Raw genomic sequence first — 18,437 nt, forward strand, 5'->3', positions numbered from 1 at the left:
GACTACAAAAGAGAGAAAGATGAATAGAATCTAAGCTGACAGTTGCTGTATTAATTGAAAGATTGTAATGGACAAAAAGTGGACAACAACTTGTGTTGGATTAACTGAGAAACAGTAAGTAGAGAAAGCCCCTCAGGAAAGATTGGAGCCCCAATCTTGCCACCCCACAATTTTGACCTGTTTTACATATAACAGGAATACAATGTTGTGATGAAAGATCTTTTCTTTTAAATCATTAGCATTTAATTATTCATTCATTTAATTATTCATTAATATAAAAAGCTGTATACAGTAGAATTCCCTGGTAGATCTATTTTTACCCATTCCAAAAGAAGCTTTATTTATTTAAACACTGCCTTTTATCCAAGATTTCAAGGAAGTTTATAAAAAATAAAACACACAATCCAATAAATAAAACAAAAAGTAACTAAGAAGTACTCTCTATTAAAAACTTGAGAGTTCAAAACACTCAAGGTAGTAAATATGCTTTAAAATGCCTTATTTCCTTGCCACCTTCAGTTTTAGTATTTGTCAGTCTTTTAGAGGAAGTGAATGTAGGTCCACTTCAAAGGATTAACATTCAAATTCTTCAGATAATAGGACGGAATTGAATTTAGAAGTGTCTCTTAATTTAACATTCTAGATGCATTTTGTCTTCTAAACGGAGTGTATAATAGGGAAAAAACCACGTATGATTTACAGACCATGAATTTGCAGGCTTATTCATTTTAATTTAAGAGCAGTGGTTTCACAGGGTACAGTGGAATGTCATCTTCTCTTCCACTAGATTAAATGGGAAAGCTATATGGATCACTATGAGTAAGAATCAACTGTCATGCAAAATGAATTGTTCAGTAACTGTAGCAGTGTGTACAGGTTCTTGTTTTAAAAAGATAGGCAAAGATGAAGAAAGCAAATCTCAATTACTTTAATTCTGTGGTCATCAGTATCTACTATAGTGGCTACCCTGATCAGTACAGGATTCCTCTTGTCAACTACTTCAAGTTTCATATTCTTCTGAAATCCATGACATGGTTTCTACAACAAAAAAAGATAATTCTAGTTTTAGTTTTATGACTCTGGATACCACTTTTCTATTTTAAAAAATACAATAAAAATTAATAACAGTAGTGATTTCTAAACCCCACCAAAAATACTGATTATTTTTTTGTTCCAACATGTCTGATAAAATCATTTTAATTAAACTAAATATTCAAAATATCACCTACACCTAATTAATCCTGTGTGTGTGTGTGTGTGTGTGTGTGTGTGCTTTCAAGTCATCTGTTGAGTTATGGCACCCACATGAATTTCTTAGCAATTTCTTAGGCAAGGAATACTCAAGAGTTGGTTTTTGCCATTTCCTTCCTCTGAAATATAGCTTATTAGCATCTGGTATTCCTTGGTGGTTTCCCATCCAAGTACTAACCAGGGCTGACCACCCTGCATAGCTTCCAAGATCAGATCCAAGACCGTCTCAGGATGGAGTTGCCATTTGTGGCATGGGTTGGAAGATCTGGTGAGCAAGTGTGTCAGTTCCTTTTCCTCCCCAGGGAGGTGGATAGATTGAAGGAGGATCCTGTTGTGGCTGCATCAGTCCCAGATTCGAAGCATGATCTTTAGCAATATCTGGGACTATGGCATGAGCCATAGCAACATGGAGAGCCATAGCAAGCTTCTTTTTATCATCTGACATCTTGTCCAAGAGTGGTTCCATGATCTCCGTGAGATGCTGGACATAAGCCCCCTTGCAGGCTGAATAGTTGGTCACCTTGAGGTTGAGCACTGCCAAGGCATAAAATTTCTTTTCCAACCCTTCAACCTTCTTATTCTCCTTATCCGAGGGAAAGAAGAAGTAGTTCTGGAGATGAAAGACATCTGAGCTCCTTCAACAATTGCCGAGTATAGAGCCCTGGTGGTGCAGTGGTTAAATGCCTGTACTGCAGCCACTCACTCGAAACCATAAGGTTGCGAGTTCAATACCAGCAAAAGGGCTCAAGTTCGACTGAGGCTTGCATCCTTCCGAGGTCGCTAAAATGAGTACCCAGATTGTTGGGGGCAATTAGCTTACAGTTGTAAACCACTTAGACACTGTTAGTTCAGCATGGAGTGGTATATAAATGAAGCTGTTTGTTTATTTGTTTGTTTGTCTTGGGGTGCTCGAAGAGGCAACTCAGTCCAGATGGTGCAATACGACATAAATGCTTGATTTTCGTCAAGGTGGAAGCAATTATTGCTGGGATGGACCAAGAGCGCATGGCAATTTTTTCCAGCGAAGGGAGACTCCCAATGGAGGCAGGAGCTGGTTCAGTGCTGTGGATTCTCCATTCGATAGGATGTAGAGCATCATTGTCAGTGCAAGACTTTATTATTATTATTATTATTATTATTATTATTATTATTATTAACCTTTATTTATAAAGTGCTGTAAATTTACACAGCGCTGTACATACAATCTTTTTAATTGGACGGTTCCCTGCCCTCAGGCTTACAATCTAAAAAGACACGACACAAAAGGAGAAGGGAAAGGTGGTGGGGGAGGGGCCTCTCTAGTAGGATAATACATATAAAATACATAGCAATACAGGAAATGATTCAATAAAACAGACAACAAAAGAACAACAAAAAGCAAGTGACTTTTTGAATTCGAGATTCAAAAAAATTGACTTTTTGAGTTTGAGAGCGTTGGCCACATGAACAATATAGTCAGTGAAGGACCGAACATCATCGGTTGGAGAGGCAGGGTCCAGCTCCACTAGATATTGGGGTGACAGAGATCTCCCAACATCTGAGATGAACAATCTGTGCGGTATCGACTGGAATCACGATGTTGGCAAAGAGACAGCTGGGGTCGGAATCCATGCCTCTGGGTCTGCGCCGAAGGCAGCAGATGGAGCCCGGATGGATGGGCTCTTTATGGCTTGATTTTGGAGTGGGGGAGGCAGAATGGGCCCATTTCGAAAACAAATGGTCAGAGGGCTTATCCTTCTTGGGGTGGGAAGGCTTGTCATAGGAGTGCTTGCATTCTAAAGCCTTCCTAGAATCCTCACTCCAGCCCTTTTCAGCCCTGAAAACCTTGGGGTCCTTAGAGGACTTTTCCTTAGGCCTTTCCATCTCCTTACCAGAGGTAGAAGGATGAGCAATCGAAGAGCCCTCCAGGGCCGGAGCAGAGGCCAGTTATAGGGCCTGATCCCACAGAGCTGCCTTGAATTTCAAGTCTCGATTCTTCAAAGCTTGAGCTGCCATGGACTTGCAAAGAGAACCATTCTTAGGGTTATGTGCTTCTCCTAAGCACAAGACACAGGAATCATGGCAGTCAGAGATGGGAATTTTAGCCCCACACTTGCTGCATTTCTTGAAGGAGACCATAATAAAAATCAACGTAGCCAAATCACAAAATGGAGAGAATAGCCCAACAGTCCAGTTTTCAATCGTCAGCAAACAATATCCAAGGGAAAGTCTGATAAGAATGGTCAAAAACAATGGCCAAGATTAAGCTTTCGGTCAGCTTGAAAGGTACAAGCGATTCTAGAGTGAAGTTCCTTCGAGTTGCTAGTGCAGCGGACGAAGGGAATTGGGGAAAGAGTGGGAACACCAGGGGCTTTATAAGGGTGGGCAGAGATACCGCCAAAATGTTGCAAACTAAGTTTTGCCCAGTGATTCTAGAAGTTTCTGAGCTTTACTGTGCAGGCGCAGATATAACCTATTTGTATGATTCACAGAGATCACAAAGAACAAATATATATTTTAAACTAGTAATTTACTAATATACAGTAGGCCCTTGATATCTGCTGGGGTTTCAATACCCCCTGTGGATACCAAAATTTAGGGATGCTCACATTCCATTAAATACAATGGTGTAATAAAATTATATAACATGGCAAAATGAAGGTTTGCTTTTGGGAATTTATATATTTTTATATATCATATATGTTTATTTATAATGTGTGTGTGTGTATTCAAACCATGGATACAGCAGAGGATCAGCCATATAGTCATTATATAGCTTTAAAGGCTACCAGAGAATCTGTTCATTGTTCTATCTTAAATCTCCTCAAATACTAAGACTTAAGAGCACTTAAGTGAAATGGTGATGCTAACTATGTTTGGACTTTACCCAGTAGCATTACTAGGTGGATGTGTCCTGCACCGAGTAACAGCCCAGAAGAGGGGTAACAGCTAGTGGGGCCTCCTCCCACTGTGGGGTGAGAAGGGCCAAGTGGTCCCTTCCTGCCTTTGCTGCACAGTTGCCGGTGGCGCAGTGATGAAAGACAAACATATAGCAGGCTGGTGTGCAGAGACACATAAGAGTTTTATAAAACAATGAATGACGGTGTGTCAGCCCTTCAGCCACTTGGTGAAGGCTATCATTTCCTCTTGGCTAAATGCAGGTCCTTTAAGGTTTCCTCATAGGATCTTCTTCTTCCCTAAACATCTTTGTTGCTCTCCTATGAATCCATCCCAATGTATCTGTATCTTCCTGTGCTTTTAAAAGGTCAGACTATTGATGAAAGTAACTATATGAAATACAGTTCAAAGACTGTGACATCTCCACAGGATGGCACAGGGAAAACAGCAGAAGAAGGTAGTCACTTTCAGGCAAGCACTAGGAATCTTTTTAGGAACAAAGGACCTGATTTAGTAACAATGTGGAATCATGGGACAGATGAGTCCAGGTCCAGGTCCCCGGTGTCATTTTGGTCCTGGTCAAACACTAGCTGAAACAACAAATGACACATTTTGGGGACAGGACTCCTGTGTCATCCCTGTGTGGAGAAGATTAAGGGGAAGTGAAGCACAGCACTCAGCTGATACCTCAAGATGCTGGCAGAGTGTATCCAAGTATATGGCTTCATCCTTCCTTTCCTTAGGCAAAGGAGAAGCATAACAACTGAGATACAGCTTCAAGACCAAGCCCTCACCACTCTCAATTTTGAGGGGGTGTGGCTTCCAAGATGCTAAAGGCCTTACTTAAGGCCCTAAGAGCCAGATCTAGTCCCTGTTGTTGTATGTTTCCCAGAGGTCTCCAACTGGCTAGTGGAAATAAGAGAATGCTGGACTTGAATGAACTTTGATCTGATTGAGAAAGTGTTCTCTATTTAGTAGTCCATTACTTTGTGCATCTACAGTTCCCTTATTCATTCTTTTCCCCCTGTAGAACACATAAAGGGGCCAGGATGAGTGAAAGAGAAAGAAAACATGAAAACATGAAAACCAATCAAATTTATATATTATATTCCATCATCTCAATCAAAGAAAGAAAGGGGAAGGGGAAGAGGTGTGTTCAAAACTTTGCTTTCTATTTCTTATGTAATTGCTCATGTTTTTGTTTGCATTAGCAACTGAAGAAACAGATGGCTCTCATCAGGGAATGGATTTGGTTGGAAGCCTCACAGCTGCTGACCCCTAAAATAAATATCATGAAAAATATATCTGAAATGGTTGTATACAAATACAGCAACAGGCAAATAAGCAACCATGAGTCCACTGATCACAGGGCCAAGGATAACATGTGCAGCAGCAGTGGTAACTGATAAGCAGGATAACTTAAAACCATGGATATTTTTCTTACCACTTTAAAAGCCCTGGCAGGTGCAGGTAATGAACTAGTTTCTTCCAGATATTTCTCCCAAGAAAAATGCTTGGCCTGTGGATAATCTAAAAGATCAATAACGAAACAAGAATTAGATAATGCAAGAAATATATAATTGAATTGATATTTTCCAGAGTTGTTTTCAAAGAAACACTTGAGCTAATCTCTTGCAGCATAGAAAGGTAGAAGGGATAGGAAAGGAAGAAAAGGAATGTAGCAGCACCTTTGAAACTAATTGGTTTTTATTTCTGCATAAGCTTTTGTAGATTTAAAGTCATGCTCAGGCAAGTCATGCTCAGGGAGTTGTAGCTCTTCACCTCTGGCTCTAACTCACCACCTTGTTATGCACCGGCGCTGACCAGTTTTGGCCAGTGGTTAAAGCTTTGCTCTAAAGCAGCAGAGTTTCAGAGAATAGGCTGAAGACCCTGACAAATTCTCCAAGCCTTCTCACTCTTGCTTCCACAGAAGTCTTCACACTTCTTCAGGATCCTGCTGGCTCTTGTCTCTTCACCCAAGACACCAGACAACTCAGTAGTCTTATATAAAAGATCTACTTTATTCTACTATATACAAATACTAATGCCCTCACAAATCACAATCTCTACACTCTCCAAACTACTCACAAAACTCCACAACTACCCAACAACTACCCACAAAAGACATTGGGAATCAAAGCAATTATTATAGTCATAGTAAAACACCACCCACTTAGCCAGTTTCCACCCAGTGGGCGTGTACATCCATTTTGATTGGTTCTCAAGGTTCAACCCATAATTAATGATTTCATCATTTCACCTTGTCCACTTAACAATTCTCAGGTGCTTTCAATTATTCACTCTGCATTTCTGTCCTTGGCATTTAGGACTGCTAATTACATTACCTTTTACACCTGTGTGGCTCCTTAATTGCTTTTGCTTAGTCATAGTGACTTTCACATACATGTTTTATTTCTATCACTGTATATCCCATGTTGCTTTTTCCTTAACAAAATAAAACCCAGTTAGTCTTAAAGATGTTGCTACATTCTTTCCCGTCCCCTTCCCTTTTTCCCTTCCATCATTTCAAAATAGAAATAAGTATGATTTCCACTCCTCTCACCCTGTGGGGCTCCCTGTGGTAAGGGCCATGTGTTAGAATCATAGAATCATAGAGTTGGAAGAGACCACAAGGGCCATCCAGTCCAATGTTCCACAAGCCATTCTTGGGACTCTGACACCTCATCCGATGGCAATGTACATTTCCAATTTTTCACATTCTTTCACTTTCACTGTCTTTCTTTCTTTCTTTTTTTTCTGAGTTGTAGATGTCTGAAGTGGAAAGCCTACTTGTAAGCAGCTGTTTATGCACTACCCTTCCAAGTCCAAGAAGTGCCAGGGGTATTTTGTAATCTGAGCAGAAAGGGCACCACACTTAGAAAAGGTGAGGTGAGACAGCTTCCCCCCATGGCTCAGACCACCATTTTGGGGCATTTGCATCCAAAGCATGAGTGTGGGCCTAAAAGGCACACATTTCCTCAAAATGGGAACTAATGCTATGGTTCTGCTTCCTGATTTGCATTTGATTGCCCTGCATGTGAACAGGAGACCGGAGACAACAAAAGCAGGAGACCTTCTTACAAATATAGACAGAACAAAATATAGTTCATGCCAGACACAAAATCCCAGCTATAAAGAGAATGAACCTTTTATTGCAGGACATATAATGCCAAAGTATCACAGAAATCCCACTGTGATTTTGGGCAGATAAACAACAGTCACCTAGAGGCATGTGCATTTCAGATCTTAACATTTTACAGAGCTGCATACTAATTTGAAGCTATTAAGAGTTATTTATCACATTTTAAATATAGACAGCCATCTGCCCAGCCGGCAATTTTGGTGAAGTTGCTCTGAACAAAATTTTCTATACCGTACATAGAGAACATTGCTTCAACTCATGGGGGGGAAATACTGTCACTGTGGGGAACCCAATCTGAACTCCCCCTGTTTATAAATGCCTACTGTTTAAAAGGTAACAGTTTTCAAAGAATTGCTTTTTCGAGTGACTCATACTATGGTAGTGAATTAAACCATTGATCTGTGTGGGTTGTTTTACAGCTTTTGCTACTGAGAAGCTACAATTAATTCACTGGCAAGTTAAATATTTATGGTACATTAAAAGGTTGTCCTATAAGTATATCTGATGTATAAGTGTTCCGATTTCATCCTGCAAGGTATTACAATCAGCCATAAACTTTTGTGGGTTTAACTTCTGCAGATTTGATTATCCGCAAGTTTGTAGCTGCTGCTTAACTAGCCACTGTGTGAGCTAAAAAAAAAGCCCTACAAAAGTTCCTATATCTGAGAGACCAGGAAAAGCCATCGAAATTTGTGCCAAGGACTCTGAGCCACAGTCTACTTGGGTCTCCAACAATCAATGTGAGAATACTTCCAAAGCTGAGGGAGAAGGAATGCAACCCCATTCCGAACACATGGTTGACCCAGGTCCCAAACCCAAGAACCACCAAGTGCATCTACCTTACTGGAATCCAGCCTCAGTTTATTGGCCCTCTACCAGATTAATAAAGCCATCTAGGCACTGGTCCAACCCTTGCATAGCCTCATCTGACTTGAGAAGAGGAACAGCTGAGTCTCATCAGTGTACTGATGGCATTCCACCTCAAAATTTCTAGTAACTACTCATTAGAACTATTGCACTATGAAGTGTACAGAAGAGTTGTTTTATACAGACCTGGCGGGGTTACAAGTGTCTTCCTATGTTCTTTGCACCACCCAACTGGATGAATATGTGGACTCGCTGCTTCACACCTGCAGATAAAATAGTTTTTTAAAAAATGTTATTGGACATTTAAAGTATAAATGCAAAGAAAAAAGAACACACACAAACACAAACACACACACACACAGAGAGAGAGAGAGAGAGAGAGAGAGAGAGGAAGGAAGGAAGGAAGGAAGGAAATATATAGAACATGGACAGAGGCTCAGAATGCTAGGCTGTCCATATTTCCAAAAGTACTTTTTCTCGATGCCTATAAAATATACGTTCATGTGCAGGTAAACAGGAAGAACTTCTGACCACTGAATAGTGGATGGTGTATGTTTATCTTTCCAACCCTGGAGCGCAGACAACAGGAAAATAAAATAGGATCCAACCATGTTACCATCAATCAGATTCCAAATCTTGGTAAAATATAATTTAAAATAAAATTTAAAAGTACACATTTCTAATATTTTTCTAATATCAAATTAATGTATTGCAATTAATGCATTAGTACCCATTACCCAACTAGAAAGGGGAAACCATTGAGTATATCCACAAGGAAGCATTTTCTGTATTATAGCATCACCATTTAGCTGAAGTAGACAATGGCCTTGAGCAGATGGGGCAAAAGGAATGGCCAGAGGTCACTCCCGCCCTGATTGGTGTGGGACTGTAGCAACCAGATGCTGCGGTCCTGAGGCCGCCCGTTACTGCAGTGCTGAATGGGTTGCGGCAAGGTGTGGATAAAATCAGCTCCTTTTGCTGCTGGGTTTGGGCTGCCTTAGGCGGCTCCACCGCATCTTTCCTGTGGTTTTGGGGTGTGTGTTGTCTAATTGTCACGACTTCAAACCATGCAGAAGGCACCCCCCCCCCCCCCGTCTTTTCAGGCCAATGCCTTTCTTAAAAGGTGTTGTGGCCTCCAGCACACCTAAAGCTTCAATTTCTGCTGAGCCAAACATAATTTTATAATGCATCTGCAGATAAAATATTGATTAGTTTTTATTCCCGCAGCTACCTTAATTGTAATTTGGGTTTCATCTAAGGCGTCTTATAGTCAGTGGAGCATACATGAACAGCTGGATTTCCTGCTACAGGGAAACAAATTTTGCAATAGCTTCTCAGAGTGAATTTATTTGACCATATTTATCTTGGTCTTTTAGGAAATGCTGAAAAACAGATTTGTTAAGTAAATACTTGGCTATAGGGGCAGGGTTTGGCTTAGAAAGGAGTCCAAGCATAAACCTTACTATTATTTTTTTAAAATATCTTTTGGTAGCCCATGTCTTACACAAGAATTCACAAACACACATACACACACACACTAATTCTAATCAGCATTCTTGCTTTAGTTGCTTGAACTTAAGTTTACTCAGTACGGTGATAATCTGACCAGGTATTTACAAGCTTGGTTAGAGATTACCCAGCTATTTTATTGCTATTATTTTTTGGTGCTTGTAAGGTATTTTTAGGATACTGAAAATATCTCCATGGAGAGGCAGGAAATAATTTTAACATTAATTGAAAATATGCATGTTAAAATAGTTAAACAGCCCACAGGACCTAATAACAACCCCAGTACTGTTATTAGGAATACTTAAAACTTTAAAAATAATAATTCACATTAGCAAACAAAACATAAAAGAATTTCAGTCTGTACTATTTCCCTGTCTCCCAGGCCACCCTGATTTATTTCTGTTTAGTAAAACCAGTTAGTAATCTAGTAATGCAGAAAACATCTTATAGCCCCATCTAGTGTTCAGATGTAACACTCACAGAAAACAATATGCCATGGTAAAACAGCCATTTCAGTTGCAAGTGCTATAGAGGGGAGAGAAATGTGAGAGCAATAGCTTTTTACTGAATGTTGAATACTTTCATTTTGACCTGATGAAGTCATCCCTGGGGTAGTCATTAACTACCCCGGGAAGAAGTGTCCTACCTCATTACCAAGCCTTTTACTTCTGCAACTACTCCTTGGAAGAATCATTTACCTCTGTGGTTTCTGGATGCCTTAACTAATTGTTCACTAAAGGACTGTTGAAGGGTGGCACAAACTTGAACAAACTCTGTAGTTGCACATGGACAATTCATAGATATATAGTTGGCCCTCCGTTTGTGTGGAGAATCTGTTCTGGACCTCCCCTCCCCGCAAAAATGGAGGCTCACATGTATTTAAGGCTCATAGGCTTGAATAAGGCACACAAACCATTAGAAGTAATGGAGGTCGCTCCTCCGTGCATAACTAAGGTTGTGAGGCGACTGTAGACATAAAAGGCATTATGGTTAGAAAAATTTGTTTTGCTGCAAAAAGATAATTTGTTGTTCTAATATAAGGATACCTGATTTCTATTTCTATCACAGTAATTAAATTCAGGGTTTTCCTATATTTATTTGTGTTCATGCTCCCAACAGTTAACAGCTTACAACATTTTGGGAGGCTTTTTGCATTTTGGGAACATTTTTGGATATATTTTAACCTTTTGTACTCCACTTTGACTGCTTGGCAAAAAGCGGGATAAAAATAAAAAATATATTATTTTATTTATTATTTTAAAATCATAATTTTTTTTTAAAAATTATTCTCTTCTATTTAGACATGTGTCTCTTATGAGTAAAAATCAGGCACATAAAGAGCATCTTCATAATAAGTATACAGTAAACTGGTGATGGAAAAAATGAGAGATCTGTTTTCTCTTGGTTTATCCTCCTCTATTTCTCTACTGGTTTCAGAGGAAGGAGATTCACTGTCTTCAAAGTCAGCCTAGAAACAAAGTAAGGTAGACAGGAGGAAATCCTTTCCACTGACTTGCATGGAATTCTTGTTCCTGATGAGGTGAGGAGTTAAATATCAAACTGCTTAAATAAACAATATAACATAAATCTACATTCAAAATTGTTTCTCTGCTGAGCTGCATTTTTCTCTAAAAGGTAAAAAGATGACTTATCGGTGGGTTACAGACCGCCCGTTTGGGGCGGGCTGCACCCACCCCTTTCCCCAGTGTATCAGGGCCTCAGTGTTTAGAACGGCAGCCGCTGAGGCCCCGATCCACCGCTTTCCGGGCTGCGGGGAAGCGGCAAAAGGCCGCTTCCTCGCAGCCTGGAAAGGAGTGTCCTTGGGGCTTCAAGCCCCAAGGACACCCCGTGGCGGCGGGGAGGAGGAGAAAGGGGCCACTTGGACCTTTTACGGTGGACATCCCTTCAAATATTTAAACAGGGCTATCATATCACCTCTTAACCTTCTTTTCTCCAGGCTAAACATACCCAGCTCCCTAAGTCGTTCTTCATAGGGCTTGGTTTCCAGACCCTTCACCATTTTAGTCGCCCTCCTTTGGACACGCTCCAGTTTCTCAATGTCCTTTTTGAACTGTGGTGCCCAGAACTGGACACAATATTCCAGGTGGGGCCTGACCAGAGCAGAATATAGTGGCACTATTACTTCCCTTGATCTAGACACTATACTTCTATTGATGCAGCCTAAAATCGCATTGGCCTTGTTAGCTGCCGCATCGCACTGTTGACTCATGTTCAACTTGTGGTCTACTTGGACTCCTAGATCCCTTTCACATGTTGTCTCCTTAAGCCAGGTGTCCCCCATCCTATATCTGTGCATTTCATTTTTTCGCCCTAAGTGCAGTACCTTATATTTCTCCCTGTTGAAGTTCATTTTGTTAGCTGTGGCCCAGCTTTCTGGTCTATTCAGGTCCTTTTGAATTTTGATCCTGTCCTCTGGAATATTAGCTATTCCTCCTAATTTGGTGTCATCTGCAAATTTGATAAGTATTCCCCCAATTTTTTCCTCCAAGTCATTGATAAAGATGTTGAACAGTACTGGGCCCAGGACAAGGCCCTGTGGGACCCCACTGGTCACTTCTCTCCAGGATGAAAAGGTGCCATTGTTGAGCACCCTTTGGGTTCGTCCGGTCAACCAGTTACAAATCCACTTAACAGTTGCCTTGTCTAGCCCACATTTTACAAGCTTGCTTGCAAGAATGTCATGGGGAACTTTGTCAAAGGTCTTACTGAAATCAAGATATACTATATCCACTGCATTCCCTTCATCTACCAAGCTGGTAATTTTATCAAAAAAAGAGATCAGGTTTGTCTGGCATGACTTGTTTCTCTGAAACCCACGTTGACTTTTTGTGATTATGGCATTGCTTTCTAGATGTTCACAGACTCTCTGTTTCATTATCTGCTCTAGAATATTTCCTGGGATTGATGTCAGACTAACTGGACGATAATTGTTTGGATCCTCTTTCTTCCCCTTTTTGAAGATAGGGACAACGTTTGCCCTCCTCCAGTCTGCTGGGAGTTCTCCTGTTCTCCAGGAGTTTTCAAAGATTAATGCTAATGGATCAGATATTACATTTGCCAGTTCTTTTAATACCCTTGGATGTAGCTCATCTGGTCCTGGAGACTTAAATTCATTTAGGTTAAACAGGTATTCCTATACTATCTCTTTACTTATTTTGTGCTGAAATTCCCCTGTTCTGTCCTCTGCTCCATTATCCTCAGGTTGAGCACCCTTTGCCTTTTCTGAGAAGACTGAGGCAAAGAAAGTGTTGAGTAATTCTGCCTTTTCTCTGTCTTCTGTTAGCATTTTGCCATCTTCTCCACGTAGTGGCCCTACCATTTCCTTCTTCTTCCTTTTGCTGCGGACATATCCAAAAAAGTCCTTTTTGTTGTTCTTAACCTCTCTAGCAAGCCTGAGTTCATTCTGTGCTTTAGCTTTTCTGACCTTATCTCTACACTTGCTAGCTATTTGTTTGAATTCCTCTTTGGTGATTTCCCCATTTTTCCATTTCTTATACATGTTCCGTTTAAAATTTAGCTGAGCTGAAAGTTCCTTTGTCATCCATCCTGGGTTCTTGCGACACCTCCCATTTTTTTTTCTCACTGGAACTGTTTTAATTTGTGCCTTCAGTATCTCCCTTTTGAGAAACTCCCATCCATCTTGAACTCCCTTCTCTTTTAGTATTCCTGACCATGGGATCACCCCCAGTATTTCTCTAAGTTTACTGAAATCCGCTCTCCTGAAGTCTAGGATGCGTGTCAAGGCATTCTTTTCAGGAGTGGAGGAGGCTGCCAAGAAGAGGTCAGCTTCCATTATCCTCTTCAACTGTATCCAACCCAGGGTGTCAGGACATTTGATGCTGAGGACTCTAAGCAGCTTTAAACATATTTCATGTGCCTTCTGAGATTATTTTTCCCATGTTCTGGCCTATACTCTCTTTTTGACATTTTCTTCATCTGCTTTCTCATTTGATTATCTTTAATTTTACTCTGCATTTACTCTCAGCTCTCCTAGCAACCACCTGCATCTCCTTAAGGAAGTCTGCCTCACACTTAAACACCAACGTGTGGGCTCAAAATGACAGCCTACTTCTGTTGCCCAATTTGAAGACAGCATAGATACATATCAAAGAAAGAAAGAAAAGTAAAAAGAAGACAAATGTGTCATGTCCTGTCCATCTCATTACAATGAATTAATAATAACAGACTAATAATTTTAATTATTCTTATAATTAAAAGATGTGCTATCTGTATGTTTTAAATGGAAGTGTTGATATATGCTCTTGTTATAACAGAACAAATGCAAGAAATGAAAGAAAAATACTGCCTGACTTTTGACATCCACCCTGGTGAAGTTCCTCAGAACTCAAAAGTTTTCTGTTTGCATAATTACATTATACAGCATGCTACAGCATTAAAAACAAACAAACACAAGAAGCCATCTGACTCCATGCTATATTGTTGCACTGAACTATGCTGCCTATAGTTTTCAAAATCTAGAACCTTCCTAAAGAAAAACAGGTACTATGTGTTCATAGCAATCAAATGGGAAAAGAAATAAAAATTAAAAAAATTATTTCCAAAATCTAAAAACTATCATCCAAACAATCTCTTTAAAAAGCCATACCAATAGTCATAGCTCTCATCCCAACTGTCAAAATGAACCAGGAAACGACTGTCCACAATGTCAGTTACCGTAGCAACACATATGAATGTAGGATTTTTTCTGTCTACTGCTTCAAGCTTCATCCCCACGCGGAATCCTGATGGAATCACAGTCTAATCAAAGACAAAGTTTAAAAAATAATGAGGAGGAGATTTTATTTAACTCCTTGAAGCAACACGACATAAAACAGAAATTTAAAATTGCTGAATAATAAATTATACATAAAAAATCCAGCTGACTATTTATAAGAACAGGTTGCTTATTAGTATTCTTGCCATAAAAAAACAAACAGAAAGGAGTTCCAAAATGTTCTGAAAATGTTCCAATTGTGTTAATCTTTTTTTTTAAAAAATTGGAAAATTTGTCCTGCCTTGTTTATTATGCCATAAAAATGATATCCTGCCTAATTTAGTATGACATAAAAAATGAGATGTACTGCTTTACTGATACAGAACTGAGAGGAAAAAAGAGGACCAAGAGACCATCTCAAGACTGTAGGGAGGAAGAGGTTGCTGTTGCCTTGCACCTCTGCTTCCCCAGTGAGACTCTGCTCTTGGCCTTGACTGAGCAGCTCCTCATCCAACATAGCTGACTTGCCTGTTTCTGCCAATAAAAGCAGGATTCTTGCAGGAGGGTTGGGCAGGTCCACCCCACTGGGTTCATTGCAAAAGGGGGCAACACCAAATAGAAGTTGTGCTTTTGGGGATGCTACTTTGGAGGTACATGAGGGCAAGGGCTTGTCCCTCTGCCTGACACAGGCCCTTGTTATCTGCTTTCACCATCTGCTTATCTGTATACTGTTTTGGTTGTTTTTAACAGAAAACATTTTGCCTGCCCTAAAGGAATGTTTTTTGCAGAGGAAAGAGATGGAGAACAGATTCAGGAGCAGCCACTGGAGTCATACAGGGCAAAGTGATAGATGGAGGGAGGAGACAATCACAATATTATGGAAGAGGGGAGTGCAACAGGGTGTTTGTTCCCACAAAAGTATCTCCCTGATCAAATAGTCTGAATAGTCTTTGTGACTGCACCTCCCACCTCCACCCTGCCTTGGGTTGAAAATGCTGCTGCATAACGCCAGTTTTGTGAATGGTAAAACAGCGATCACCCAGATCCTGGATGAGCATGCTGACCTGGCCTGTACCACAGAGACCTAATTGATGAGGCTGAAGAAGGTTAATCTCTCTGTGTTTATTTATTTATTTAGAGTATGCCCTGCCCTCACCCAGATTTTTCTGTGCTGCAGCAGGAAAGTGTGGTGATGGTGGAGTCGCAATGATCTATCATGATTCCACCCCCCTGACCAGGTGCCATATCCCAGTGTTCAAGTTTTGTGTGTATATACCTAAACATGGGTGGTTGATACAGAATAGGGATTATGTTGGCATACCACTCACCCTATTACTCGACAGTCTCCCTTCCTAAGCCCGACAGATTGGTCTCGGAGCTGATGTATGTGTGTATGTATGTACGTATGTACAGTGGACCCTTGTTATACACTGGGGTTTGGTTCCATGATCCCCCATCAGTGTATGCTAAAGTCCCATTAAATATAATGACATAGCAAAATGGTGTCCCTTATAAAAAAATGTAAAATCAAGGTTTGATATTTGAAATTTATACTTTTTTGGAACATTTTCAAACCGTGGATGCTTGAATCCATGTATAAAAAATCTGTGTATTTTTAAAAATCATTTTAGTTATTAACTGCTTTTGCGTCAATCTCGACCTATGGCGACCCTATGGATGAGACATCTCCAGGCCCTCCTGTCCTCTACTGCTCTGCCCAAAACTCATATTCATGGTCTCTTTAATAAACTCCATCCATTTAGCATGTGGTCTTCCTAATGGGAGATTAGTGCTATGGTTCTATAGTTGCTGCAGTCTCTTGTGTCTCTTTTGTGGATGGGGATGTACATTGATCGTTTGCAATCTGTTGGCCATCATTTTGTTTTTTATAAAGGTAAAGGTATTCCCTGTTGACAAGGTTGTCAAGTCATGTCTGACCATAGGGGGCAGTGCTCATCTCCCTTACTAAGCTGAAGAGCCAGCATTGCCAGAGGATACTCTGTGATCACGTGGACAGCATGATTGCACAGAATGCTGTTCACCTTCCCACTGGAGTAGTATCTATTTATCTACTTGCATTTGCATGCTTTCAAACTCCTAGGCTGGCAGAAGCTGGGACTAGTGATGGGAGCTCACATCGGCCTCGAACTCCCAACCTGCCGACCCTGCAATCAACAGAGTCAGCATCTTAACCATTTGAGCCACCGCATATCTGTTGACACATCTGTTGACAAATGTTGGTTAGCACTAGAGATGACTCTGTCAATGTGGATTGCAACAGTTCTATTGGAATATCATCTGTTCCTGGAGTTTTGTTATTTGCCATTTCCTTTATTGCAGCTTCCACCTCAGTTTTTTCATTTTCATATGGCTCTTCATTCCATGTGTCCTTCATGTTGTCATCTCTTTTATATAACTCTTCTGTGTATTACATCCATCGCCTTTTTATTCCTTCCTGGTCTTGAATTGTATATTTTTTATTGTGATAGTCCTTGGTTTGAACTTTCCCTTGATTTCTTGAATATTGTGGAATAGGTCTCTTGTTCTTCTCTTTTAATTATTGTCTTCTATTTCTCTACATTTGTTGTAGTAATTTTCCTTATCTTTGCACACTAGCCGTTGTACTGCTGCATTCATGGTTCGGAGGGGCAGTACAGACCGCCCCAAAGGGGCGGCCTGCAGCCACTCCTTTTCGCACTAGTTGGGGCCAGGGCAGCCTCACTGGCAAAATGCCACTTCTCCAGGGCCCAGAAAAGGGGTGTCCTTGGGGCTTCATGCTAAAGAGGAGAAAGGGGCGACCCCTTTCTCCTCAGGATCGTTCCTGCGGCCGTGCAGTTGCTGCGGGAACAATCCACCCCCCAAAAGGAGCTCCATTTTGGAGGTCCTTGAGGCGATGCCGCCAGGCCGCCATAAGCTGCCTGGGGCAGTGCAGAGACGTCTCACACACGCCACACTGTTTAAATGTGGCACGCGTGTGACATCAATGACACACGCCACATACAGACGGCGCCACGTAAAGATGGTGCCAGCCATATGTATTAGGGTTGCAGAGCGTCCGGTTGCCGCACACTCTGCAACCCTAATTTTGGCGCCAACACAGCATTTTCAGCCAGTGTATACCAGGCATAAGTTTATTCCTATCGTGTTTCCCTGAAAATAAGATGCTGCCTTATGTTTATTTTTCCTCAAGAAGACACACTATGGCTTATTTTCAGGGGATGTCGGGATGAAAAGGGCTACCCGTCTTCTTTACTGCTTCATGCTGGTATGCTGCATAGCCACGCCTATCACTATGTCTTATTTTCAGGGTATGGCTTATATTGCGCAAATACTTAGAAATCCTGCTACAGCTTATTTTATGGGCATGTCTTATTTTCGGGGAAACAGGGTATCTCCTTTTTGTTTTGTTTCTCTTCTTTCCTCTATTGCTTGGAGCGTTTTATTTGTCATCCATGGTTTCTTCACTTTCCTTTTGTCTGTTGGAAGTGTCTTTATGCATTCTTCTTTTATTGTGTCCCTGGCTTCAGATCAAAGCTTCTTCTGGTTCACAATCTATTATTCTCAGTACTGCAAATCTGTTCCTTATATTGTTAATGAATTCTGTGAAAATGTTGTTTAAATCGTATTTTGGTATGATGACTGGTTTTGCTCTCTTCTTGAATTTTATTTTTATTTTTTAAATGATCTGTGCCACAATCAGCACTTGGTCTAGTCTTGGCCACCAGTATGGAGCTTCCCCATCTTTTACTTCCAATTATGTAATCTATTTGGTTTTTATGTTGGCCATCTGTTGATGCCTCTGGTTGTATGAAAAATGTGCTTGCATTTATATTGCCAAAATATATATAGTATAATATATAAAATAATATAGGATGGGTACAGGCAATCCTTTCTGTACCTGGGAAATGCAGTGTTCGCTTACGAATTAATAACACTGCAATAAGCTTTAGGGAAACTACACTTTCCAGGAGATGCTATGGAAGAGAAGGAAGACAAACGTTGGAGAATCATGGAATAGCTGGGATGAGAGAAGATTAGAGGAGAATTCACGTGAGA

At 40.6% G+C, this 18,437-nt stretch overlaps 1 protein-coding gene across 9 annotated transcripts in view; it reads right to left on the reverse strand.

Annotated features, from left to right (window-relative positions):
* Window positions 1-18,437, reverse strand: part of L3MBTL3 (L3MBTL histone methyl-lysine binding protein 3) — a 114,761-nt gene that overhangs the window by 40,210 nt on the left and 56,114 nt on the right. For 8 of the 9 annotated variants that reach the window (XM_089530399.1, XM_089530392.1, XM_089530397.1 and 5 more), the window contains exons 11-14: window positions 14,274-14,425; window positions 8,324-8,400; window positions 5,573-5,658; window positions 928-1,038 (exon numbers count right to left, since the gene is read on the reverse strand). In XM_089530399.1, the coding sequence (XP_089386525.1) occupies window positions 928-1,038; window positions 5,573-5,658; window positions 8,324-8,400; window positions 14,274-14,425 (426 nt within the window). The remainder of the gene's footprint in view (window positions 1-927; window positions 1,039-5,572; window positions 5,659-8,323; window positions 8,401-14,273; window positions 14,426-18,437) is intronic. The other variant, XM_089530401.1, reaches the window with a different exon arrangement.

This window comes from Sceloporus occidentalis, unplaced genomic scaffold (assembly GCF_023333645.1).
Source record: "Sceloporus occidentalis isolate IW3139 unplaced genomic scaffold, rSceOcc1.0.p SCAF_6, whole genome shotgun sequence".
Lineage (NCBI taxonomy): Eukaryota > Metazoa > Chordata > Lepidosauria > Squamata > Phrynosomatidae > Sceloporus > Sceloporus occidentalis.